The sequence below is a fragment of the Paroedura picta genome, chromosome 18 (assembly GCF_049243985.1).
Source record: "Paroedura picta isolate Pp20150507F chromosome 18, Ppicta_v3.0, whole genome shotgun sequence".
Lineage (NCBI taxonomy): Eukaryota > Metazoa > Chordata > Lepidosauria > Squamata > Gekkonidae > Paroedura > Paroedura picta.
Genome location: NC_135386.1, coordinates 11,680,722 through 11,708,602, shown reverse-complemented (window position 1 = coordinate 11,708,602; position 27,881 = coordinate 11,680,722). Strand labels below are relative to the sequence as shown.

General features: G+C 48.4%; 1 protein-coding gene across 2 annotated transcripts; it reads right to left on the bottom strand.

Moving 5' to 3' along the window:
- Window positions 1-98: 98 nt before the first annotated feature.
- Window positions 99-26,599, bottom strand: MFGE8 (milk fat globule EGF and factor V/VIII domain containing). Of its 2 annotated transcripts, none has more exons than XM_077317459.1 (10): window positions 26,335-26,599; window positions 20,438-20,563; window positions 17,425-17,550; window positions 14,286-14,423; window positions 12,257-12,438; window positions 10,936-11,091; window positions 7,943-8,087; window positions 4,032-4,234; window positions 1,955-2,110; window positions 99-1,276 (listed from the first exon to the last, which is right to left on the bottom strand). In XM_077317459.1, exons 1-10 carry the CDS (start codon window positions 26,405-26,407, stop codon window positions 1,133-1,135), a joined length of 1,449 nt encoding a protein of 482 aa, XP_077173574.1. In that variant the 5' UTR covers window positions 26,408-26,599; the 3' UTR covers window positions 99-1,132. The 2 variants fall into 2 exon arrangements, with proteins under 2 accessions (XP_077173574.1, XP_077173575.1); XM_077317460.1 differs by having other exon boundaries at window positions 4,032-4,216.
- Window positions 26,600-27,881: the final 1,282 nt, after the last annotated feature.

Here is a 27,881-nt window from a genome sequence, read left to right as displayed (position 1 = left end):
GCTTCCAGAGCTCAGACAGGCTCCCCGTTGCACTGAAGCCCCTTCAGTTAGGTTTGCCCTCCATCCAGCCCATGTGCACAGCCCCAACTGGACAAAGAGACATTTTATATTTTTATTTTCCAAACTGGTCCTTTCTTCCCCATTTGGGCATCGCAAAGTCCTGTTCCTTTAGCATGCTCTACCCTGTACTAGGTTTACCTGGCCAACAGGCCCTCTGATAGGATGTTGTGGCTACAGCTGTCCTTCCAGTTGCAGGTGGGCTGAGGCCGTTCCCAAATGAACCAGAACGCTGAGTTGCTATCGGGTATCCTGAGACATCTTAGCAAAAAGAAAAGGGGCTACGAGGGGCCTATGTGGATCCCGCCAAGCTCAGACGAGAGCACTAGGCGAAGAATTCTGTTTCCACTGTTAAAAAAGCAAGATTCTAGGCCTCAAGGGAACAAAAACAATTTTCAACGTGGGCATGAAACGGCTGCTGAAAACACAGGAGGGCAAAGAGGGGAGGGATATTCAGGCGTCCCGAACACAGTTTCTTGCTCCTCCCTCTGACGATAAAAGCAGGATAAATTCTGTATAACTATGCAAATTTGCTTCAGTGGCAAAAAGACAACAACTACACAATTTAGCTTAAAGGACAGGGTACACACTGAGCCACTTGCATCCTAGACTGCACACCAGCTTAAGCAACAGGGCTGCCCGCCTCCAAAGACCCCCTGGGAGCTGTGGCTTTGTGAGGGTGCCAAGACTGCTCTGCTCGAGAGCCCAGCTCCCAGAACGACAGTCCCCAAAGTCCCTCATACTGAAGAAATGACAACTGCACAGAGCAGCTCTTAAAGTGCATCGCTGGAGAAACTCGGGAAGTGAGGGGACCGTAGCGTGGCAGTGGAAAGAGGGCGGCCCCCTACAAATGGGTGTGCCCCTCACAGGGTGTTTGCAAACAGATGCAAAACCAGGAAGGAAAGGGGGAAGCAGGATCTCAACCCAGCAATGCTCCCAGTGCCCCGTCCCCACATGCGCAGAATCTGTATCAATGCTTCCCTGGGGCACAACATGGCAGGAAAGAGGCCGCAACAGCAAGGGCAAGAAAAATCAGTCCGGCTCTCTGCTCCACAGTCCCTGGCCGAGGGAGGGCCTACTCGTCACACCCCAGTAGCTCCACACGCAACGTGATGCGGTTGTGCCAAGATTCAGGGAGGATGCGCACAAAGCGGGCATAGAAGGGCACGTCAAACACATTCTTCTTGTGCGAGTAGTTGTCGGAGTTTCCTTCAAATATCTGTAGGGTGAAGAAAACAAGGCAGCACTGTTAGAAGAGATAACGGGGAAGCCCTACAGCAGGGATGGCTAAGCTGGCTCTCCAGATGTCCATGAACTACAGTTCCCATAAGCCCCTGCAAGCAGGGGCTTATGGGAACTGTAGTTCATGGACATCTGGGGAGCCACCTTGGCCACCCCTGCCCTACAGCATGGCAAGAATGGGAACTGACCCACTTTACAGGGCTGGGGGGGGGATGAAATAGACTCAATTTTTTAAAGGCTTATATGATGCAGAGTTCATAAATCCTGGTTATACATCCAGAACACTTTCAACGTTTTATCCAAGGAGCAGCATACGTTGTTCGCCTTCCCACCCTTTTTAGCCCCACAATGACCCTGTGAGGGAGATCTGGCCACAAGGGCATAACTGACCCAAAGAATTTGGACTGTCTCAGCAGGAATTTGAACCCATACCTCACAACGCCCAGCCCAATATTCTCACTAATGAATTCTCTCGCACCCAACCCTGGCACCTGTGCTATAGAAAGTTCCTGGTAGAAAATGTTTGGAATGAGATAACAGAAAGCCAGTTTTGGTCTGAATGACCGTAAATAAACATTGATTGATTGATTGACACCAGAAAGCTAATGCAGATGGATGGATCCCCTGACTCGGGAGAAAGCTTCTTCATACATACCTGTGTGCTGTTCGTTCTGCTGTTCCTGTAGAGAGTCCAGGACCTGCCATCATTGCTGTAGGCCACCTTAAAGGAAGCCACGTACTGGATATGTCCAAAGTCACGAGCTCCTTGTGTGATGACCCCTGTCACCTGCTTCTCTTTCTTAAGGTCGATCTGCAAGAGCCAAGAAAAGGGGCTTGAGTTTTATGAGAAAGACAGGCTGGAGCTCCCAATTCAAATGCTGCCACCTGACCTGGAAGTAGGTCACCCTAAAATGCTACATGTGCCTGGCCTCCCAGTGCTATGTGCTTGGAGGACAGATCCAGCCGTTTCAGGCTTTGACTGGCATTCCGTATGGGATGGCAATCTGTACCTTTGGTGGAAGCTCTTTTGCGGCCGTTCTTAAAACTTGAGGGTTTAAATCAAGGGGAAAGTCCATAAAGAAGTACCCGCCTGCACCATCCCCAGCTACAACACATTAATATGGTCTGGCTAACCCCATCTTGTCAGTTTGCAGAAGGTAAGTAGGATTGGTCCCAGTCAGTATTTGATAGGAGACCACCAAGAAGAAGAAGACCACCAGGAGAAGAAGAGCTGGCTTTTATACCTTGCTTTCCACTGGCTGAAGGAGCCTCAAAGAGGCTTACAATTGCTTTCCCTTCCTCTCCCCACAACAGACACCCTGTGAGGGAGGAGAGACTGACAGCTTCTAACAGGACTGCCCTCTCAGAACAGCGCTATCGGGACTGTGACTAGCCCAAGGTCTCCCAGCCGGCTACATGTGGAGGAGCAGGGAATCAAACCCAGCTTGCCAGATTAGAAGCCGTCAGTCTTAACCACTATCCCGTGCTGTAGAGCAGGGGTAGTCAACCTGTGGCAAACGCTGGCAGGGGCTCATGGGAATTGTAGTCCATGAACATCTGGAGGACCACAGGTTGACTACCCCTGCTGTAGAGGCAGGAAATGGCAAACCACGTTTGGAATGTCTCTTGCCTTGAAAATCTACCAGGCTGCCCTAAATTGGCTGTCTTGACAGCAAAAAAACCCATAGGGCTGAAGAGCAAAAAAAAAACATAGGGCGGGTTTCCTTCCCCACTCCTCATCTACATGAGCCTCTAGGGAAGGGCGGGGGATAAACATAAACTTAAAAATAAACAAACAAACATGCAACCAGCTGAATGACTCTTCTTTCAGAGTTCTCTCTCTCTCACAGGGTGAGGCGATTGTAAGCTGCACTGAGGCTCCTCCGGGCAGTAAAAAGCAGGGTACAAGAAAACCAGCTCTCTCCTTAAAAACCACTCAGAGAAACATGTTTTGAAAGCATCTGTTCCTCTGCACATTCACCCCAATTACCTAATCGTCTCTTCCCCAACGATGAACATTCTTCGTAAATCTCAAACTCAAAAATAAGAGTTTTAGCATCAGATCTAAACAAGCTTCTGTACAGCCTGTTTGTAAAGTTTATTGAGAGGGTCCCTTGCTTGAGAAATTGGATTTTTTTAAAGAAAGTCTTCCGCTATTTTTTTAAAAAATATGGACTTCTTGCAGCATACCATGGGATATTTTAACACAATCATATTGCTAGGAGCAGACAAGCAAGTTGTGACTAGACAGTTCATCCTCCTGCTTCCCAAAAACTGTCAATCTCCCCCCCCCCCGCCCCCACAATAGAAGCAGCGTGCCATCCCTAGAACGTTTCTATAAAACCAAGAGTCATTCCACAGACTGAAAGAAGCTCCTTTCTTTTTTGAGACAAGCTACTCTTCTTCCGAGATAGCCTAGGCTTAAAGTTCCTTTTTTAGTACATTCCAAGAATTTGAAAAAGCCTGTCCGTAAGTAGCCATGCAAAGCTCTTGGGATTATGAAAGCCAGGCGATTTGAATTCACAGGCCTAGTCCTCGTCCCATCCCTTAATCCAGGGGTAGTCAAACTGCGGCCCTCCAGATGTCCATGGACTACAATTCCCACGAGCCCCTGCCAGCAAATGCTGGCTGGGGCTCCTGGGAATTGTAGTCCATGGACATCTGGAGGGCCGCAGTTTGACTACCCCTGCCTTAATCCTTCCTCTTCCTGCCCTGCAACAACAAAGATGTACCTGGAGCCACTCTCCCAGCGCATTGGTAAGGGCGGACCAGGCGTTCGTCTTGCCAGTCTTGTCCAGGCGGGCGTAGTGTGGATGCCAAGTAAAAGCACCGATGCCCCAGGTCTTGTACACGCTGGAGGCTGTGATCTGCTCGTCAGGGATCAGGTAAGATTTCATGCCCAGGGGATCCGAGCAACCTGCCGTGTTGAAATATACTGTAACACAACGGTTTACGGGTACAAGTGAAAGGGAAACGCCCACCTACAACAGACCCTTCCAAATGAACCCAGTCAAGCAGGCAGCTGCACCCAAAGCTCCTTCACATCAGTGGCTTTCACCCTTCCAGAGAACCTTCTTCCATGTGCCTCCAAGGCTGTGCTTTCCACAGCACGCTCAGGCAGGGTCCCAACGGCTCTTGCCCTCGCCCAGTGGAAAGCCACCTTTGTGTCCTGCCAGGGGGGCTGGAGACAGGGTGACAAGCGGGCCTCTCCCAGTGTTGAAAAAGGCAGAAGCAGAACACCCCCGAAGGCCAGAGATTGAAAGGCCAGCAGCAGCAGAAGGCCAGCAGAAGGCCAGCAGCACCATTGTAAAACACGGACTCCAGCAGCACCTTAAACCAGGGGTAGTCAGACTGCGGCCCTCCAGATGCCCATGGACTACAATTCCCATGAACCCCTGCCAGTGCATCTGGAGGGCCGCAGTTTGACTACCCCTGCCTTTATGAGCTTTTTTGAGCCAGAGCTCTCTTCTTCAGACAGATGGCCTTCTGCTTGAGGCTCTAGAACAGGGGTAGTCAAACTGCGGCCCTCCAGATGTCCATGGACTACATTTCCCAGGAGCTCCTGCCAGCGAATGCTGGCAGGGGCTCCTGGGAATTGTAGTCCATGGACATCTGGAGGGCCGCAGTTTGACTACCCCTGCTCTAGAAGCACCTGGTCACCACTGAGGGGAACAGGATGCCGAATTCTATGAACCCTTGGTCCGAGGCAGCTGGTTTTGGAATGTTATGTCGATTGAATCCCGCCCCCCCTCCTCAAACACACACACACTTCCCCTTGAGGTGAGCGCTGGAAGAGGCATACAAGGTACCAAGAAGTATCTTCACTATTACCGACCTCGAATTGCTAATACATTTCTAAAGGACACCAGGGTGTCTCGTAAGGCAGTTTGAAAACCACTGTCTCAGACACCAGTACAGGCAAACAAACCCCACAGCTACAAAAAGAGAATCCCAACAAATGCCTGCAACACATTCACAAGACCCTTTTCAGCTTGGGGGAGTTTTCAAATCTATTTTGTAATTTATTTGTGCCAACTTAAAACTTCCAAGACTGCAGATTTCCTGGATGTATTTCCAGTTGGAACTGAGCAGTGTTATTTCTGGGTAACTTGACTTGTGGGAGAACTGAGGCTAGTGGCTGATGAATTCAATGAAGCCCAGAGTTTCAAAGCAAATAATCCAAACTTTCCTCAGGCTATAAATTTCTTAAGACAAACACTGAAAATGGAAAGGCACCCAGTGAACACCCACACAGTGAGAGAGCGATGCTGTGTGCCGGGGGGGGGGGGGGGCATGGACTACAATTACCATGAGCCCCTGGCAGCATGTGCTGTATAGTGGTTATTTAGAGCAGGGGTAGTCAAACTGCGGCCCTCCAGATGTCCATGGACTACAATTCCCAGGAGCCCCCTGCCAGCGAATGTTTGACTACCCCTGATTTAGAGCATCAGACTAGGATCTTGGAGACCTGCATTTAAGTCCCCCCTCTGCCATGGAAGCTGGCTGAGGGACCTTGGGCCAGTCACACGCTCTGAGACGAACCTTAATTACAGGATTGTTGTGAGGATAAAACAGAGGGGAGGGAGAACGATGCCCCCCACTTTGGGTCCCCACAGGGAGAAAGGTGGGCTATAAATGGAGTAAATAAACACCCATCCTTTGCTAAAGGCATCTCTCATTTCCCTCTTTTCCTTTTGTCACTCATCTAACCAGTTTTAGGCCCGCTGACAGTGGAGAAGCAAAAGCCCTTCCTGGTGGGGTCCTGTGCTTGTGCGGGGTCACACTTGCTTTGGTGCAGCTGCTTTGAGGCAGCATGAAGTCCCCTAGGGAAGGGCTTCTGCCTTGCTACCGGAGGGATGCCAACCTCTAGTTGGGGCCTGGAGGTCTCCCAGAGTGAAGACTGATCTCCCGACATCCGAGGTGAGCTCCCCTGGAGGGCATGGCCGCTTTGGAGGGTGGGCTCTAGGGCAGTGCATGAGGAGCCACCAAGTACTGGGGCCAGCTTGATCCACTTTGGTGGAAATCCAGATTACAAACTCCCTGGGGCTGATTTCTTTGGTTACTGCAATGCAGCCTGCATTGACAGCACTCTATACAGCAGACTTTCTCAGCCAGGGTTTCATGAAGCCCTGGGCTTCCCTGACGGCCCTGGAAGGGTTTCCCAAACGAGTGGGAATTCATTAATTTTTAATATATTTTTAAAATGTGTTAAAACATTTATTGGGTGATAGGGCCATGTCAACCCACCCACCCCTCCCAAAACGGCCCCTGATGGGCCTGGAGGGGGTGGGAAGGGGAGGGGCCCCGGGTGGGCATGTGCACAGCTCTGCTTCCCAGCCCTATTCTGCAGGATCACACCATTTCTGGAGTTTCTCAAGGCCTGGAGAGTGTTTCAGAGGTTTCTCAATGTTAAAAAGTTGAGAAAGGCTGCTCTATGTAAGCAGCCAACAATAACAGCCGTATTAGTGGCGGAAGCCATACATAATCCTGGATTGCCTAGCACCACCAGTGGGTGTTGCTGTGGTTACTAATGCCAACAGAGGAAGAACTGGGAGCAGGCAGCCAACATCTCCAGGACATGAAGGCCAGCTCATGGCCCCCCAAAAACAGAGGAAGTAGTTTTAGCTGCCATGTGGGTAGCTGCCAATTCTCCATGCAATCGGATCAGTACCTACAGATTTTGAGCAGAGGTAACCAGTGACAGGCCTTGTGTCACAGAGCAGGGGGAATCACGTGACTCTGCTGAGCTTATCCTTGCCCCACCACTCAAATATAGCTTTTCAATTGGCACTACACCATTCTAGCCTCTCTTAAGCTCCTGGTGGTTTGGGGTAGGCCTTATTGTACATCTCCATGGCCTTCTCCACAGGGCTGCCAGCAACTAGCAAGGGACTGGGACGGGAGGAGCAGTGACATGAGGCAGCAGCCGAAAGTGACAGCATGACATCATTTCCGGGGGGGGGGGGGAATCAACACCACACCTTTTCAGAAATCACCAAAGCCTTTATGGTAAAACCACAAACTTTCCAGAGATTCTCAAAAGGACTAGCATCTGACAGGCTCCCCTCAGAAGTGCCATTCATGTTTCTAATATTTTTCTCTCCCCACTGCTCAAAATGGAGGCAGGCTGTGACCATTTCTCCATGAGAGGTAAAACTGATTGCATTGTGCAAAACAGTGATCGTTTCGGAGCTAACAAGGAAAGCCAGGACATTCTTATTTCAAATTACACTGACCTTCAGATTGCCTGCAGGTAGCATTTTAATTGTTCCTCCCCTCCAAGTGAAAAGTTCACAAAGGAAAGTCAGTGACCCGCTACTGGAATTTAGACAAGATGTAAAGATCAAAGCCACACTTCCCAAGGCTAAAGGCTAACAGGACATAAACTGAGTTCAGCAAGAGGCGATAGCTTTAACCACACAGAACTCACCCCATGGACGTGCAGGTATACATGGCACAGCATTATGGTCTTAATGCAGCATTTTGATGCTCTCTTTCTTCTGTTGTCCAAACTCCCTCCCTCCTTAAGCCCCAACGTGGACACAGATGGAAGCAAAGAGCCAGAATGCTGTCCTCTGATTAGTCACCCCAAACAGGAAGTGCGTGGCCACCCATCTTGGCAAAGCCAATGGGAAGCATTTACCGTTCATTTCGCAGCCAATCAGCTCAAACCGCAACGTGCAAGCCCTACGGCAAACCACCGGATGGATGCGGATGTACTGCGCTGTGATTGGTGGATTAAACAGGTTGGTCACTGGGACATCATTGTTTGCGTTGCCTTCGAAAACCTGCAAAGGGAAATTATGAGGAGGAAAAGGTCTTGGGGTCAGGGCTGCCGTTGGAGTCCCCCACCACCCCAGCCCTTTTCTAAAGGGAATTTTGGTTAAGGCAACTACATCTCAGCACACACAAGGGCAGAAAAATCTGTAGCCAGTCTATATATATATATACACACACACACACAGTAGCCAGTTTTAAATTACATTAACTGGCATATTCTGTAACGAAAACTTTAATCAATGAGAGCCAACATTAAATGGTAAAGATCTGAGTTAAACATCCACTTGATTTTTAAACACTATCATAACACTTTATGGGGATAATTCTTTTTAAAGGATTTGTGTCTTACATTCTCACTCTCAAAGGAGCTTCTAAGAAGGATTAAAATGACACTACTGATGAGAAAAGGAAATTAATTAAACCCCATAATAAACATTAAAAAGTCAACAATTAAATCAAAAATTTAATTGATTACTTCTTTTAAAAAAGCATGGGGAGGGAACAAAAGGAAAAAATTGTCTTTCTAACAACGAACAGTAATTTTTCAGTTAACTTGCAGGTTGTCTCTCTTTTTAAAAAAGCAAACTTTTATTGGGGCTCATTTGGAATTTAATCAAGCAAATAATCATCATCTAGGCCCAAGGCAGTTGATTAACCAAGTAATGTTCTTGAATTGACTGCCAAGCCTAACCAAAATGTTTTCCCTTGATAATGGAGATGGTATATTTTAGGCTAATAAACCAACACAGCTAATGTTGTGCTTTGGTATTACTAAGAGGTTTAAACACAGATACTCAAGAAAACTTAACACAACATGACAGAAAAGGAACAGAACTATGATATGACAGGTAGAGAGGAGGCCTGGCATACACTAGAGCAGGGGTAGTCAACCTGTGGTCCTCCAGATGTTCATGGACTACAATTCCCATGAGCCCCTGCCAGCATTTGCAGGCAGGGGCTCATGGGAATTGTAGTCCATGAACATCTGGAGGACCACAGACTTGACTACCCCTACACTAGAGGACCAGGGGTGGACAGGACAAGACAGGGAAACACCCTGAATATGCCTGGCTGAAAATGTGGCCTCATCGTACCACCCTTAGCAATTGTCTCAGTTTTCAGGCAGAGGGGCAATGGGCACAGTGCCCCTTCTTTCAACACACATGTTCTAGCAATGGGTCCTTCCAAAAAGTGGCCAGTGACAGGTGCATCAGGAACTGAAGAGAGAGCTTCCCATGCATTTGCTGTTTAGCCCATGCACAGGTATCAGCATTTTTATCCCCAGACTGCAGCTGGGAGAACGATGCTAAGACAGAGTGGTTTGCCAAGGGCTGCCAAATAAGCTCATGGTAGAGGCAAAGATATGTATTTGAATCAGGGACTTTGGTTTCTCTGCTGTACTAGTGTGAAGATATAAGAACTCATAACTCAAATGTGTAAGAAATGTGAAGTTCAGTCCCTGGGATTTCAAATGAAAAAAAAAAGAGTCGTTTTCAGTTATGGGGAAGACCTATATCCAGGGAGATGCAAGTAATCAGATGAGGGGGCATCTGATGGACTTATGCCCTTATGCCTGATAATCTTTCAGTTTTTCCCTCTGTAAAAACAATTCGAAAAAATCCAGCACACAGAACCCAAAATTAAAGCATGCAGTACTAACGCAAGCAGATTTTAACAGTCTCAATTTATTCCGGTTGCATGTGCTGCATTTTCAGGATGTCAAATGCTTTGTGCATTGTGAGTTTTCTCGCACAAAGCACACGCCCCTCTTTATAATAGATTCCAGGTCTAGACAGATGCACTTCGTAAGTCTCCTTTTAGTGGAGGGATGGCTGTGATTAACAGCTTCCGATCAGCCACAAGCCCATTTGCTAGAACAATCATCCAAATTGCTTTTGAACAAGCTATTTCTGGGTGTGCCTGCATCTTGGCTGCGTGCGCAAGTGCGTGATGCCTTAATGCAATGCAGGACACCTCTCGCCTTTCGTGCAGAAGGAACCCCAGTCACATGTGTTTTCTGTTGTCCTTCCAGCAGGGCGAGAAAGAACAATTGAAGCCAAGGGGAAAGGAATGGCAACTATGCAGCGAGGAACCATGTGCTTCTGATTAGACAGCTACTCAAAGCTTGCAGTAGGGGGGGGGGGAGAACACTAAGAATTTCTAGCCTCAAAAGGATTCAATAGTCTCCTTTGAGGGGACAGGCCGTCGCTCAGTAGCAGAGCATCTGCTCGGCAAGCAGATGGTCCCCGGTTCAGTCACTGGCATCTCCAAGTTACAAAACTATCATGCATGCAGTGGGTGACTTGAAAGATTGGTCACTGGGACATCATTGCCTGGGACTTTAGAGATGCCGGAACAAAGCAAATTAAATGATTTTAGAGTTAATGTTAGCTCTTCCTGACGATGAGAAGGGACAAAACACCCACCTCCAAAACATCCAAGGGGACATGGGGCTGGCCCCTTCAGACCTCTCCCCTGAAAAAAACCCTGCAGTAAAGCAGCTAAAATACTGAGCTTCCAATCTGAAAGTGGTGTGTCCAAATCGCCTCTCTGTTATGAACTTGCCCTCTTGGTACTACGGGGATAATGAGACCCCCCTGCTTTCGCCAATTTGGTGCTGTGGGCAGATAATTCAGTTAGGACCAGACACCACTCTTGAGGTTCACCAGGTGACTTTGCCACACTCTCCCAGGCTGACATACCTGAGGTCAAAAATGGGAGAGTCGCAGGGGGAAGCCTCTGAACACCTCAAAGTGCTAAAACACGGAGCAAGCATAGGAAGAAGAGAGGGCAGAGAGCTCTCCCCTCCTTTCCTTCCCCCAGGCAGAGCTTTCCCCACCCCCTCCACTAGCTTACCTTATCGTGATCTTCTTTCTCAGCCTTGAAATACACAAACTCGCGGCCATTGTGGCTGTAGGACACTTTGTAGGCCCGCACATATTCCACCCGGCCCACGCGACGCGCCCCTTGTGTGGACAGGCCAGAAAGCCTCATCATCCTCAGCAGATTCACCTGGGGCAGAGACAAGATCCGCAGAGGGCAGGATGACCCAAACTGTCTAGCTCAGGGGCAGCCAAACTGCGGCCCTCCAGATGTCCATGGACTACAATTCCCGTGAGTCCCTGCCAGCGTTTGCTGGCAGGGGCTCATGGGAATTGTAGTCCATGGACATCTGGAGGGCCGCAGTTTGACCGCCCCTGGTCTGGCTGAACAGCAGCACTGGAGCCAGGAGCAGATCAGGAGCTGAAAAGGGCCTTGGAGCTCTGAGCCCGCACTGCAGGGCCATGCAGTGGGGCCTTAAGCCCACTCCACCAACTCAAAGCAATGCAGGAGGAGGCAGGGAGTGATCTGCCACCAACGGCTAGGGCGGACCGCCAACTGCCAAGCAACCACAGAGGCTCTGGAAGAGCTGCTGAGGTTTGGGTCTCTTGCTCCAGACCCCCAGCAGCCCCTGTAAGTTAAATGGCCAACCCACCCCTGGCTGAAGCACATTTTCCACACTGCGCGTGAAGAAATATCCTAAGCAGCCAAGAGACCAGGGGAGCTCTCCTCCCACCCGCTTCTCTTCCACGCCTATTCCGATTGCATCCCCCTTTCTCCTGTGACAAAAGCCGGCTCCAAGTTTAACTCCTGCCTCCAAGTTGATTGGCCTTCTGTCCCTTGCGGCTCCCTATATAACACAAGGGCACATTAACCGCACATTTCATAGAATCATAGAATTGGAAGGGGCCATAGAGGCCATCTAGTCCAGCCCCCTGCTCAACGCAGGATCAGCCCTAAGCATCCTAAAGCATCCAAGAAAAGTGTGTATCCAACCTTTGCTTGAAGACTGCCAGTGAGGGGGAGCTCACCACCTCCTTAGGCAGCCTATTCCACTGCTGAACTACTCTGACTGTGAAAAACTTTTTCCTGATATCTAGCCTATATCGTTGTACTTGAAGTTTAAACCCATTACTGCGTGTCCTCTCCTCTGCAGCCAGCAGAAACAGCATCCTGCCCTCCTCCAAGTGACAACCTTTCAAATACTTAAAGAGGGCTATCATGTCCCCTCTCAACCTCCTTTTCTCCAGGCTGAATTTCCTAAGTAGGGCTGTCCCTTCTAAGTCCCCTGATGCCCTACGGCAGATTAGGCCAGGCCGATCCATGGTGGCCTCGCTGTGGCTTCCCGCCCAAATACCTGAATCCAGGGGCTCCTGTCGTAATTGCTGGAGGTCCAGGCATTCACAATCCCTTTGTTGTTGAGGCGAGCCAGCTCCGGACCCCAGCGCTGCAAACCAAGGAATCCAAAATGCACCGACGAGGCTGTGAGCTGGGTGTTCGCAATGGCACCTGTCTCCAAGCCCAGAGCGGAGGCACAGCCTGGAGAGCAGCATTGGGGGGCAGGGAAGAAGAACAGGAGGGAGGAAGACAAGCAGGCAGAACAAGAGAGACAACAATAAAAGAGGGTTAAGAACACCCTACAAAGCCACGGAGGTCAGCTTCGGCCTGGCGACTAATATCCCACCTAAATTGTTAATTAAGCCCTTCTCGAAGAAGTAGCAGAGCACTGGATTAGGATCGGGGAGACCCAGGTTCAAATCCCCATTCTGCCATGAAGGAGAGTTGGTTCTTATATGGCGCTTTTCTCTACCCGAAGGAGTCTCAAAGCGGCTTCCAGTCTCCTCCCCTTTCCTATCCCCACAACAGACACCCTGTGGGGTGGGTGAGGCTGAGAGAGCCCTGAGATTAGTGAAGAAGAGTTGGTTCTTATATGGCGCTTTTCTCTACCCGAAGGAGTCTCAAAGCAGCTTACAGTCTCCTCCCCTTTCCTCTCCCCACAACAGACACCCTGTTTGCCTGGATGGCGAACAGTTTACTGCTGCACAAACCATCAGGAATCTGGGGGTGATACTTGATGCCTCCCTTTCTCAAGTCACCAAAGTAGCTCAGCAGACATTTTTCTATCTATACCAGGTTAGGCTGCTAGCGCCCAATCCGGCCCCAAATCACTTAGCCATGCAGGCAATGGCCGCCTCCAGATTAGCCTTCTGTAAAGGGAGGGCGATTGTAAGCCGCTTTGAGACTCTTTGTGGTGGAGAAAAGCAGCATCTAAGAACCAACTCTTCTTCTTCTTCAGTAATCTCAGGGCTCTCTCAGCCTCACCCACCTCACAGGGTGTCTGTTGTGGGGAGAGGAAAGGGAAGGCGACTGTAAGCTGCTTTGAGACTCCTTTGGGTAAAGAAAAGCCGCATATAAGAAATATCTCTTCTTCTTCTTCTTCTTCTCAGCATAAGGAGTGGTCTTCTGAAAGAAGAGGCTTTCTGTTGGTCACTTAGCCCCCAAATTTACATTGATTGACACTGGTTATTTAGGGTCTCAGGAAAGCATTTCTCCATGTGCTCCCACTTGAGATCCTTGAGTGTACAAGGCCTCTTACATTGTCAACACAGGGCTTCTATGTCTGCAGTGTGTATGCTGTATCACCTTTTGTGTTTGGCTGAGTGTAGGCTTGTTCTTCAACTCCTGACGCCAAATTCTGCCCTACAGCACATTTTCATTTGGTCTGCAATCAGTTCACATGAGGAGCCACAAAAGAGAAGAAGGCCTTTGTATATTTAAGCTGCGCCAGCTGCTTTTCAACACCTTCAAAGGATTAGGCCTATAGCGACAGAAGAACACTCCCAACCAAGGCTTCCTGCCCTGCATTTCTACCATGAAAGTTATCAAATCAATTTTCTTGGGGGAAGAGCCCTTTTTAGCGGAGTTATGTTATGTTGACCAGTGTAGGCCCCTTATCTCACTTCCGCCTCTTTCATCTATGCGAGCCAAGTCATGCAAAAAAGAACCGAGTAAGCGTTGACATGGCAATTATCTCAAGCATGCGTATGTGGGTGGATTTCACCCCTGAGCTGGCACACACACCCTGACCTAAGGGTGACCCACAAGCACGGAGCCCCACTGGGAGGATTTCTTGCTGACCTGATACCACAAATTTTGTGGCACCATTCACAAACAAGCAAGCTCCGTTCCAAGCAGAGTTACTGACAGAGTGCCTTGAGCATACCAGATGCTAGAGACAGGAGAAAGTCACTGCCTCAATGAGTATGCCTGGAGCATCGGGTCAGCCACTGCTCAAAACAGGTGGACTTCAGACAGATCCAGCAAGGCCATGCTTTGGATGCTTCCTACACGCCCCTCTACCAGCACTGTCATTCCCAGGAACTTACGGATGTTACAGGTTTTCCCCAAGTAGGGCGGAGTACATTTGCAGGCATAATCTCCTTCTAGATCCGAGCAGATTCCTCCGTTCTGACACGGCCGCATAAAGCATTTGTTCACGTCTAAGGCTGAAAAGGAGGAAGATTCTGTAGCAGAAAGAAATAAATCAGTAAATTCAAGAAGCTTTAGTCCAGTGGTTTCCAACCTTTCTGTGGTCAGGGACGGCCTCAGGGCTGAGGGGAGAGCCGACGGCCTAGGCGCCGCACAGCAGCTGCGCGCAAATGCGCACAAGCAGTTGCAGCGCATGCGCGTTATCGCCTCCAGGGGGCGCTAATGCGCATGTGCATCAACTGCACATGCACGGTTTCGCCACCAGGGGGAGCAAGCGCGCACGTGCGGCAACTGCGCGTGCTCATTTGCGTCACCGGCGTGCCGGGCCTGCCTCTTCCCCGAGCTTCTCGCTATGGGGGGGGGAGGCTGCCGGCGGCCAGGTACCGTGGCCTTCGCAGTCCCGTACCGGGCTGCGGACCGAGGGTTGATGACCCCCGCTTTAGTCAATGAGTCAAATTAGACTTTAAACTAGTTAACTATATCAATGTAAGTTTGCATGCCAATAAAACTGCTCAAAAGAAAAAATATTCTTAGGTCACATTCATCCCCCCCCCCCAATTATATCACTGCCAATACTTCTGCAAGTTTCCTCTCCCAATACTGAATAAATAATATCCACTGCTGATTTAAAAGACTTTGGATAGTTATTTTGTTCAAGTTCTTGTCTATCAACGTGGCATTTCAGGTTTTACAGAACCAGTTATTGATACTCGGTAACTATTGTCACTTCTAGCACTGAACCAGAAGCATTCTTAATATTTTGCAAATGTATTATGTCTTACCCTAAGGCAGGGGTAGTCAAACTGTGGCCCTCCAGATATCCATGGACTACAATTACCAGAAGCCCCTGCCAGCATTCGCTGGCAGGGGCTCCTGGGAATTGTAGTCCATGGACATCTGGAGGGCCACAGTTTGACTACCCCTGTCCTAAGGCATGATCTTTGCCTTTGTTCTCACAAGCAGTGGATCCCTTTGCACTTTCCCTTCTTATACTGTATTTTATATGCTATTAAAGGCTTGTTGTTGTTGTTGTAATTTACATCCAAAATGTAAATTAATAAATTAATTAAAAAATTACTTGCATTCCCAACCATATTTGTGGGAGTGAACCCTTGCCACGACTTAAAATCACAACAAATATCTGAGGAAATGTCAAACATTTTTGCCAAATATAATCACAACTAAATACAATCACAACTAAAAATTACCTTCAGGCAATTTTCTCTAATTTCTATGCTCTTAGGTGTATATTAATAGTTTTATCGTTGGTTGTGTGAATGACAGATGTGTATTTTGTTATGCCTTTGTCTGTATGCTGATCTTGGATCATAATAAAGCACCTGATTATGTTCTTGGGTACATAGAAGACTCCTTTAAAAATTATATTCCATATCTTTGAGGTTAGTTCTAGTATATCAAAAGAAGGTGATTATTGTATGCCTTTCTCTTACCAAGTCAAGATCCAAGGTATGTAACAGCAAAACAAGAAGAAGAAGAAGAAGAAGAGTTGGTTCTTATAAGCCGCTTTTCTCTTCCCGAAGGAGTCTCAAAGCGGCTTACAGTCGCCTTCCCTTTCCTCTCCCCACAACAGACACCCTGTGGGGTGGGTGAGACTGAGAGAGCCCGGATATCACTGCTCGGTCAGAACAGTTTTATCAGTGCCATGGCAAGCCCAAGGTCACCCAGCTGGCTGCATGTGGGAGAGCGCAGAATCGAACCCGACATGCCAGATTAGAAGTCCGCACTCCTAACCACTACAACAAAACTGGCTTTGTATGAAATCACAAAACTAAAAATATTAAGCAGCAACTAAGATACAATAAAACTAGATTTAAAAACTGCACTAAGATAAACATAAGAATGAACAAGGAGGAGGCCTCATGGAGCGGCCATTGACCCCACTGAGCAAACTACTGACGGCTACATGCCAGTTTCTCCAACAGAGGAAACAGTCACTCCACTGGGTTAGGAAAAGTTTGTGAGGAAAGGCTTCAGTCTCCTCTCCCCACGTATCACAAGCCTAATCTGAGCCTACTCGTACCCGGAAATTCAGCTCCAAAAATGTAACTCCCACACTACATCTGTCAACCTGCCATGGGAGGAGACACAAGGTCTTTGTACCATATCAATTGGCCTGAAAGAATTCAGTGTAGGGATGGGCAATATCCATCAGTTTGTGGTTCATGGATGACCTCATGCAAACCAACTCAGTTCTTACTGGTTCATGAAACATTTAAAGTTTAAACCTCTGCCTTCTGCTCCCCATGCCTTTTTGTGGGGAGCAAAAAGCAGGGTTTACAGACAGCTGGGCTCAGTTGTTTGGTTTAAATGGCTCCATGAGGCTGAGTGACTTTTTGCAGGGAACAGAAAGCAAAGTTTAGATGGCTTTGAGTCATTCAAACCAAACAGCTATTTATCGTGAAGGACAGAAAGCAGGAGTCCCTGCTTTCTATTCTTCATGAACTGCCCCAACAATATGGAAAGTTCTTGCACCCAAGTTTGTGGAAATGCTCTAATTTGCAAACCACAAGCTGCCAGCCAGTTTGTGCCCATCCTTCGTTCAGTGACTTTTTTTCCCCATCGTAAAAACAGCCTGGGGAAGTTTCCGATTGGAATAGAACAGGGGTAGTCAAACTGCGGCCCTCCAGATGTCCATGGACTACAATTCCCAGGAGCCCCTGCCAGCATTCGCTGGCAGGGGCTCCTGGGAATTGTAGTCCATGGACATCTGGAGGGCCGCAGTTTTACTACCCCTGGAATAGAAGATCAGCAGCAGGAGGGGCCTTTTTCTTCTTGCCATTTTCCCCTCCTGCTTTTCATCTTCATGCAGTATCTTTTTTTTTTTATTGAATGGGCATTTTGTCAGCTGAGAAATTGCTGAGGAGCAAAGGATTAAGCAAGCCAACTCCCAGCCCTTTTCATATCACTGTCTCTAAAGGTATTTGCCTTTTTTTGGTCATGCCGTATCCTGACCCAGTAGGGCTAACCTTTCACTGACCCAGCCTTTCTGCCCAGTCCTCCCCCCCCTATACTCACTGGTCTGGCAGTGTTTGCCTTCATACCCCAAAGGGCACTTGCAGATGTATTTGGAAAAGACATCCCCCCGACTGGGGGTGACCTCACACACGCCATCATTCTGGCAGGGATTTGGCTGGCAGAGCCCTGAGGAGGACAGAGATGGAAGAGGTAATCCGATGAGAACTAACAGGGGGGAGAGAATGCAATGATAATAATACATTTTATTTATACATGTTACTAATATATTTTATTATAACCCAACACTTCCCCAAAGGATCAGGGCAGGTAATAACACATTATAAACAAAAACTCAAAATAAACATTAAAGTAATAAGTTGTTCTAAGCTGTCTCCTTTAACACTCCAATATAGAAAAAGAGTTGGGTTTTATACTCCACTTTTCACTGCCCAAAGGGTCTCAAAGCAGCTTACAATCAACTTCCCTTCTTCTCCCACACTCTGCGAGGCTGAGAGAGCTCTGATATTACTGCTCAGTTAGAACAGCACTATCAGGACTGTGGCAACCCCAAGGTCACCCACCTGGCTGCACATGGAGGAGTGGGGAATCAAAGCCAGCTTGCCAGATTAGAAGCTCTCAACCACACCACCATGCTGGTTAGCTGTAAAGGCCCACCTGGACGGGATGCAACCGAATAATGTGAAATTGTCCAGAGGTGTCTGTGTGGTTTGAATCAGATGAGTGCTGTGGGTGGAGAAGGTGCTTTAAAAAAATACACTTTTGATTGCACCATGACACCAGTGCAAATCTCCCCCGGTCCTCTCTGATGTGCTCACTGTGGCAGAAGGGAAAACCATCAGGTACTCTAAAAGTCAAAAGCAGCTCCAGAGCCTAGGAGTTCATTAGGGCAGGGGTAGTCAACCTGTGGTCCTCCATATGTCCATGGACTACAATTCCCATGAGCCCCTGCCAGCGTTTGCTGGGAATTGTAGTCCATGGACATATGGAGGACCACAGGTTGACTACCCCTGCATTAGGGACATGACACTGGAGATGGGAAAGTTAAAAATCCGGCTCACCAGCTGTGGCCTGCAGGCTGCTTTATACCTTTTAAATTTTTATTCTTTTTAAAAAAATGTGTAAACCTTTAAGTTAGATGACTCTACCTTATAGTTTCATACGTGAAATAAACTCTTAATTTAGCATCCTCTTCTGCACAGGTGTTAAACATATCAAAAGCCAAGCTATCACGAGCTCTCTGTCTCTCTCGCTCCCTAGCTTTTAACCCTCTTGGCCTTCAGAACCGATCAGGCTCATCTTCTGATGGAAACTTCAAGAGGACAGCTTCACCCTTTCAATGCACCCCAGAATCTCAGGCTTGTTGACAATTTGCTAGAATGACAAATTGGCTCGGAGAGATAACATAGCAACTCCTGGCCTGGAGCCAATTTAAGGCAGCTGGGCAATTCACATACCAGGTCGTCAATTCTAAATATAAATAAATAAATAAAGCGAAAGAGACTCTTTCAAGATGCCCTGTCTGACAGTGCCTCAATTAAAAAAATACTACAAGATTAAAATATTTATTAAGATCAACAAAAAAACCCAGTTGGACACAACTCATGTTGTGTTAGTGTCCAAATACTACTGGGTGTTTATATAGTGCTTTAGGGCAGGAGTAGTCAACCTGTGATCCTCCAGATGTCCATGGACTACAATTCCCATGAGCCCCTGCCAGCGAACGCTGGCAGGGGCTCATGGGAATTGTAGTCCATGGACATCTGGAGGACCACAGGTTGACTACCCCGACTTTAGAGGAGCTCCGTAGTTCAAAGAACTTCCTGTGATGAAATAAAGGCTGTTAGTCCTTACAGTAATTCCACAAGATTTATTCTGTTGTAGTAAAACGAAACACAAGTCCAGTGACGCCTCAAAGAGAAACAACATTTCTTTCAGAGTTTTTGTGAGTCAGGTTACTTAAGGTCTCCCGATATATTGTCTCTGTGTTTACAAAACACTCCTGCTAGGTGGGCCATATGGTTGCCTCCCACACACACACTGCAGAAGTTGGAATTATTGTATGAAGCTCAGAAACAATGAGGCCAAATAACAAGTTTGCACAAGAGGTTGGGACAGTCCCTTGCAGCACAATCTTATGCAAGCCTACTTAGAAGTCAAGCTCACTAGATTGAATAGAATTTGTTCCCAGTAAATAAAAACAAAAAACAAAACAAAAAATCAGACTCTTTTGAACTCTGGTGCTGGAAAAGGCTTCTGTGGGTTCCATGGACAGCAAAAGTCATAAACAAGGAAATAAAAAGGTAAAGGTATCCCCTGTGCAAGCACCAGGTTATGTCTGACCCTTGGGGTGACGCCCTCTAGCGTTTTCATGGCAGACTCAATACGGGGTGGTTGGCCAGTGCCTTCCCCAGTCATTACCGTTTACCCCCCAGCAAGCTGGGTACTCATTTTACCGACCTCGGAAGGATGGAAGGCTGAGTCAACCTTGAGCCGGCTGCTGGGATTGAACTCCCAGCCTCATGGGCAAAGCTTTCAGACTGCATGTCTGCTGTCTTACCACTCTGCGTCACAAGAGGCTCTTAAACAAGGAAATACTACAGCGCATAAAAGCCCGATATTTCACTGGTAGGCAAAATCACAAAGCTCCAGCTCACTTACTTTGACCATATCATGCGATTCAACTCAATGGAGAAAACAAATTATGCTAGGATTGGACAGTGGAAGAAGGAAACCAGGCCAACAGAGGGCACGGTGGTTAGATATGACAAAGATGGACATTGGCCACAACATTACACAATTAAAGAGAGCGGCGTAGGATAAAAAATCGTGGCAACAGTTGGCCAAGAGTTGGACTCGATTAAATGGTTAACATCATCATCATCAAATAAACATACTTAATGAATGAACTAAACTCTAAGCTTCTAAACTCATTGACATGACTAGATTGAGAAGGGTGTAACTCTGCTTAGGACGTCCCTGTTGGTTGTGTACAAATTCACTGGAGGTATTTTGTACTATTACAACAAGCCTGGGCTATGAGCCCCATTTGTACCTGTCTCAGTTTCATTGCAAACAATCCCAGTGAAGCCGTCGGCACAGATGCAGAAGAAAGGAGATTCATCGACGTCAGTAAGGCAGGTCCCTCCATTCTGACATTGGTTCACTTTGCAGAGCTCGCCTGAAAGAAACAAAAACCCGTCAGGGCAAGGAGAAAGAGGAAGCACCCCAAATCTGACTGCATTTTATTATCTCTGGCAAGCAGCCTGGAAGGATCCTTCTGGAATCAAATAAGGCAGGGGTAGTCAAACTGCGGCCCTCCAGGTGTCCATGGACCACAATTCCTATGAGCCCCTGCCAGCATTAGCTGGCAGGGGCTCATGGGAATTGTAGTCCATGGACATCTGGAGGGCCGCAGTTTGACAACCCCTGAAATAAAGCAAAGCACATTCCTGCAGTGTTTTGATTGTCAGATCTCTTTTGCACGTGTCCCGATCATGAGCCATCTGGGAGTTCACTTTGATGAGCACAGGCATGGGAACTACTCCTGCCTTCTCTCAGTCTCCAGCTGATAACCTCTTTCTGATAGCTCTGTGGAAGGCTGCCTCTTGTAGTGTGGCTTAGCCATCCCCCTCATCGGCTCGCTTCCTCGGCCAGCTTGTCTGAACCAGCAGTAAAGATTCCGCTATTCCATTAGAAATCCTCTTGGCTTCAGGCTGTGGGTGTTATGAGTAACACCAAGCCCCCCCCCCCCCCCCCAAAGGAATAGAAAACTCTGACTGGCGTAGAGCGAGCCAAAACAAGGAGACCAAAAATAGCGCCCGATTTCCCCGTGATCCGGAGGCAGGGATTAACAGGCGGCCCAGGGACGGGGCGAGGCATGGCTGGCTTAAGCTGCAACTCCTGGGAGCGTGATTACATTGCTCGGCTTTTTATAGACGAAGCCCTTGGACTTAATCTCACTTCCGTGGAAAGAGAGGGCAAGAGAAAGCCGGAGAGAGTTCAGAGCGACTGCAGGCAAGCGACTGAGCCTGGGCACCGGATCAAGTCACAGCCTGTTCCCCTGCTGACCTCATCCTCCATCAATGCGCCTGCCACGAGCCGCAGGCAGGGAGGAGGGGATGCCCACAGGAACCGGGGTTGCCTCTTCCCAACCACCCCGTAGCTACTCCGGTCGGGATGTGAAAATGTGTCTTGAGGTTGTTTGGGCATGTTCCTGGAAGTCAGAGGAGCGGCTCGTTTTCCAGCGCTTGCCCTACTAGCCAATTAGTAGAAGAGATGCCAAACCAAAAGGGCCTGGAGCATCCAAGCGGCCAAAGGCCCGGACTTCTCCAGGCGTCTGAGGCAGAAAAGCACTGGCCCAGCAGAAGAAGCCGCAGGTCTGTTGTGAGGCCCGTGTTTTTTAATGGCTCTATTGCAGGGGTAGTCAAACTGCGGCCCTCCAGATGTCCATGGACTACAATTCCCAGGAGCCCCTGCCAGCATTCGCTGGCAGGGGCTCCTGGGAATTGTAGTCCATGGACATCTGGAGGGCCGCAGTTTGACTACCCCTGCTCTATTGCCTTCTCCACCAACCGTTTTCATTTATTTTTCCTTGTTCCGCAAGAATAAGATGCAGGGCCTGGCAGGGAGACCTGGATCCACGTTTCCCCTCAGCATGAAAGTCTGCAGTGGGCTTTGGGTCAGGCACTCTCTTCCCACAAAACAGAGTCTTACCTTTCTAAGTCCTTTGAGGTCAACCGACTTAAAAGGACGCAGGTCTGCTTAGGACTGCACTGAAGCAATCTGTTTAACGCAGGGGTAGTCAAACTGCGGCCCTCCAGATGTCCATGGACTACAATTCCCAGAAGGCCTTGCCAGCATTCGCTCCTGGGAATTGTAGTCCATGGACATCTGGAGGGCCGCAGTTTGACTACCCCTGGTTTAACGTGTCCCAAGACCCATTGCTTTTGCATCAAGCAACCCCTGCATTTTAATACTCAAAGCTTCAAACTTCTCTCATGCACTTACATAACATGCAATTCAAAGGAGTAGCCGTGTTGGTCTGAAGTAGCACGATAAAATTAGAGTCCAGTGGCACCTTTAAGACCAACAAAGATTTATTCAGGGCAGGAGCTTTTGAGTCTGATGAAGAGTGCTTGCACTCGAAAGCTCACGCCTTGAATAAATCTTTGTTGGTCTCAAAGGTGCTCCTGGACTCTGATTTTATTATAACATGCAACTGGTATTACTGGGGAAGAGGATGTGGCCTGTTACCTTTTTCATGGACAATCTGCCAGCCAGGGACAGCTGAAATCACGTGAAACTTCCTTTTGCAATCATGTCCATGCTGGGAAGAGCCTCATCAAGGCTTACCTGCAACCCTGGTTCATTCATGAGTTCCTTTATGGCCCATTGTCCTTCCAGACCCATCAGGGCAAAGAACAAATGCAACCTATGACATTCACTGGACAAACACAAGCACATTCCTTTTGGTTCAGATAAAGCAGGGGTAGTCAAACTGCGGCCCTCCAGATGTCCATGGACTACAATTCCCAGGAGCCCCCTGCCAGCAAATGCTGGCAGGGGGCTCCTGGGAATTGTAGTCCATGGACATCTGGAGGGCTGCAGTTTGACTACCCCAGAGATAAAGGGTCTGTAGCAATGGACAAAACTCTGGTTGGAGAGATTAGACAACATTGTGTGTTCTCAGGGACAGGGGTTGCCAAATGATTAAGACACAAGAGGTAGGTTTTAAGACCCGTGAAGTCAAAACCAATTTCCAACTATCGCGCTTAGTCACCATCACAGAAGCCAGACCATAGAATAGTCCCTTTCCTTTGCAGAACCTGGGAAGGATCGTCAAAGCCCACGGTTCCATGCAAGGGAAAGCAGCAAACCTGCAGTCCCCGGAAATCTGGTAGGACACGGTGAAAGCGTGGGCAGCTTCTGCTAGAAAGCAGCAGGGCCTTTGGGTGGTGTGCTCACACGTCATGCTGACAATTTTACTCCATCACTGCTTCCTCAAGATGCTGACTTGCATGCAGCATCTGTGGGGTCTTCCACACCACGACTGCAGTTTCACAGATGGAGCCACACAATACACTTTAAAAACTTTTTCAAATTGGGTTCCACTATCCAGATTCTGTCTCCTCTGCCTCCCCAGGGGCCTCCTGCCATCACCACAATCTCCAAGGGAAAAAAAGACCAAATCCTTTCCTTTGCTTCCTTGTTAGTATTAGCATCCCTATTAGCATAGCAAACAATAGTGGAGCCATGATGAGCAGTCATGTTGCTTGGGGAGGGGACCAGTTCGGGGACCACTAACAGGAACAAAATGTGGGGAAAGATGGCCTACCCCCCTCCACCCCTGACTTGCTGCCAAACACCATTGGTTCTGCCACTGAAACTGGCAACTGAAGGGCAGCTGGCACAGGGGAGGGGCGGTACCAGCTGCTGACCAAAGCCTAGGAACAAACAAAAATATTTTGCAGTCCAAGAGCCATTTGTACCCAAGGCTGAATCGGCTGGCCTTTTCTTCCCTGCAGAATTCAAAAAGCAATCTTGAATCTGCTCAGAAATGTGTACAGTTGCACTCAGGTGGGGCTTATTCTCAAGAAAGTGGTCTTAAGGTTGGTAGCCCCACTCTATAAATCAGGAGGACTCAACCTTTACTAACCTGTGGATGTCTTTCGTATTTTGGTAGGTGGGTGGGTGCAATCACACAGTGGCTACTGCAGAAGGCAGAGCCAAGCATGTGCATGCACATTATGCACACGAGAGGAAGGGGAATGGAGCATAACACAAATGCAAAGAAGAATAACCCACTTTGTTGCGTTGAGACAGCCATTCGCTTGTCCTACATTCACACTGGCCCTGCCCAACTCTCTGAAACACATGGTGGGCACCTGGGAACGTCCTGGCAGGCACCACGGTGCCCACTGGAAGCAGGATGGGGAGCTTTCTGTAAGCACTTGTGACCGCCTCACCTTCCTTTCCTTCTCATGCTCAGTTCCTCTTTCCCAGTGAAAAGGCCTCAGTAGGGCTGACAATGCTTAGTCCACCAGGCCTTGGGCTTTAACCAGCTGTCCAGGGCATCTAAGCCAGTTCCTTCTCCTGCCACCCTCCATCAGGAGGGGGAAAATACTTGGCTGGACACACGTCCTTGCACCCCATTTTTCTTCTACCTCCTTTGCTTTCAGGCATGTGCAGAAGCTACTGGCACACCACAGAACATCTAAGCAGCTTTGGAGAAGACAGTGGACATCTCCTATAAGCTCCATTTCAACTGATGTTGTTATTCACAGAGAATAAATTGGGAGGGAAATCATATCACATCATTGGCTGCTATCTGCATTCTCTGTGTGTTCCAAACTAGACCTCTGAAGAAGACCCATTTTGGGGCCAAAACGCATTAGGTCTAACATTGTATTATGATATTTCAATCCTTAGCCTACGGGCTTTGTCTGTGTTTTTTTTAACTTTATAAGTTGTGTGCTATAAGTGTCAATACAAATTGATCGTTTTTTATTTTGTGGGCACCTAACCTTTTGGATCCTAAACTACTTGTTGGTTAGGTTTATTGTCTTTTTCCTAACACTATCCCCTTTGGGAGGTTCTCATGCCTCAGACAGCCCCCCCCCAAAATACTCCTAATTCTACTGCAGGGTTGATTGGGTATCATATACTTTCTGACAAACTTTTAAATATATATTTTTAATCCACCTTGAGTCCGGTGAGTAAGGCGGGCTACCAATGAAGCAAACAAATAAATACGAACATGGGAAGCTACCTTAGATCAAGTAAGGTGTCTCCAGGTTAGTGCTGTTCTCTAGCTCTCGGGGTAGTCAAACTGCGGCCCTCCAGATGTCCATGGACTACAATCCCCATGAGCCCCTGCCGGCATTCGCCGGCAGGGGCTCATGGGAATTGTAGTCCATTGACATCTGGAGGGCCGCAGTTTGATTACCCCTGCTCTAGGGTCTAATCTTTCACATTAACTGAGCTGGACTCTGAACCTGGGATCTCCGGTACGCGAAGCAGGAGTTCCAATTCCAAAACTCTGTCCCCTAAACCAAGACTCCATCTTTCTGAGCAGCAGGAATACCATCGTACACGCCCACGTCCTCACTTGTTATTCTAAGGGTGACATCTACGGATGGCATAAGGAAAGAAATTACACGCTTCCTCAACAGCACTGTAATGACTTGGAAATTCCCCCACTCCATTTCTAGGACACTCCACTTCTACCAAATCTTGAGCCGAACTTGGCACTCACCTAGGCCAAGGAGGACCCACCTCCAGGTGACCAAGATCTATCTGCATCTCATCACTGGGCAAGAATTTACAAAGGCAGGTGGGGCACGGGAAATCGGGCAGTACAGTCCCACACGGGCTAACAACCCCTCTGAGTTTGCTGGTAAGGTAAACTGTGATTGTAAACAAAAACAATCGCATTTAATTGGGAGGGAAATGCACCTGCTTTCCTCCTGTCCATGCCAAATCTGGGTGGCTTTTGACGGTTCCGAAACCTTCACCTCCGCAATCAAAATCCCAGGTAAACAGAAAGGCCATCCTGATTAAGCATAGTTTAGACTTTGCTGCAACTCATGGATTGGCTTGGAACCCACTTCTGTAGGATAAACCCAACCCGCAAAACATAACACAAGATTTCCTCTGATCACGTACAGAGTGTCCTTCCCCGTGGAGAGCAGGATGCATCTCTTCTCTTTGGCATTAGAGAATTATCCTCTCTATTAAGCCTGCCCCTTCCCTGCACGGAAACCCTGGAAAGCAAACTTTCCGTCCCGAAATCTGAGCCTGGGACGGATCCAAGCAACATTTCAACATTTCTTTCCCCCTCCACTTCCAGCCCTCGGCCGGGTCCTCTTCACAATAACCCCGCGGAGTAGGCGAGGCGGACCAGGAATCCCCCCCTGGCAGTTCAACAGGTTGAGCCCCGCGCCCACTAACCTCGGGCCGCGGCCAGGAGAAAGAGGAGGGCGAGGGCGGCGGAGGCGGAGGCGCTGCAGCAGCCGCCCTTCATGGCGCTCCCGTCCGGCTCTGCCTGCTGCTCCGGCCGGCTCGGCTCCTGCGAGGCAGCGAATGACTCAGGCGCGCCCGGCGCACACCACACCCCCCCCCCCGCCGCCGATGACTCCCAGGGCCACGTGCCCCGGCCGCCCGGCCAATGGCGAGCCGCGCCCGGCAGCTCCTCTGGATCGCGCGCGGCCGGGCAGCTTTCGCACCCAGAGCAGATGTTCATGGACTACAATTCCCATGCGCCCCTGCCAGCCTTTGCCTTGAAGGGACTGTCCCAACCTCTTGCGCAAACTTGCTAGTTGGCCTCATTGTTTCTGAGCTCCAGCTTCTGCACTGTGTGTGTGGGAGGAAACCATATGGCCCACCTAGCAGGAGTGTTTTGTAAACACGGAGATAATATATCGGGGGCGGGGGAGTCAACCCGTGGTCCTCCAGATGTTCATGGACTACAATTCCCATGAGCCCCCTGCCAGCGTTTTAATTATATATATTAAAAATTACAATGGGAATTGTAAGGTCCATGAACATCTGGAGGACCACGGGTTGACTACCCCTGAAAGTAACCTGACTCACAAAAACTCTGAAAGAAATGTTTCTCTTTGAGGTGTCACTGGACTTGTGTTTCATTTTACTACAACAGAATAACTCTTGTGGAATTACTGTAAGGACTAACAACCTTTATTTCAGCACAGGAAGTTCTTTGAACTACGGAGCTCCTCTAGATGTCAGAATAAAGACCGTAAATTAAGGTGACCAGATTTTAACATGGGTAAAGCAGGACACCATTGACCGGGGGGGGGGGGGGGTCCTTAATTACAAATGTGGTCTATGTGGAGCAACAAAAAGTTTCATAGAACACAAAAATAGTATTGTAATGAATATATTTTTAATTGCGTCATAAGTACAATTTGCCAGGTGCCCCCAGATGTCCCTCCAAAAGTGGGACAATTTGGGCACCTTACCGTAAATTAGACTGCCAGATTCATTGAGGAAGGATTTGTAGACTTCGGGAAAGGAAAATTACCACGTGCTGCGTATGAATTCTCTTTATTGTCCATCGCTTATTACAATTATAATTTATTTAAATGCTTCCCTCCACACCCCAAAAAACCTCAGAGAAGTTTGGCGACATATTTTAGGATCCTGGGATTCCCCAGGTGTTAATTGTATTTGCAAAACAGGGAGAATCGTTCCCCAACACCAAAAACAAGAGTTGTTCCTTAAACTTTTATTCAAAACTGCACAAACCTTTAGGGACTGCCTGCTGCTGCTGAGGAGTCATTGCACTGAGCGTTACAAAATTATATCATGCTTTGCATAACCATTGGACCCTACTTCCCCCATCTTCGTAGCCAAATCTATAAACATCTGCCTAATGCCTATATACTATGTGCATCTGATGAAGCGTGCCGTTCTGTTGAAACCATTCAAGCAGCTCCCAGATTCCATTTTTGCTGTGAGAGTGACTCATCTGGAAC

Coding starts and splice junctions, on each gene's coding strand:
- MFGE8 (XM_077317459.1), bottom strand. CDS start 26,407: ATGAAGGGCGGCTGCTGCAGCGCCTCCGCCTCCGCCGCCCTCGCCCTC. Junction 8,088..10,935: donor AGAAAGAAGATCACGATAAG/GTAAGCTAGTGG, acceptor TTCCCTTTGCAG/GTTTTCGAAGGCAACGCAAA. Junction 4,235..7,942: donor GATTGGCTGCGAAATGAACG/GTAAATGCTTCC, acceptor GTTGTGTTACAG/TATATTTCAACACGGCAGGT.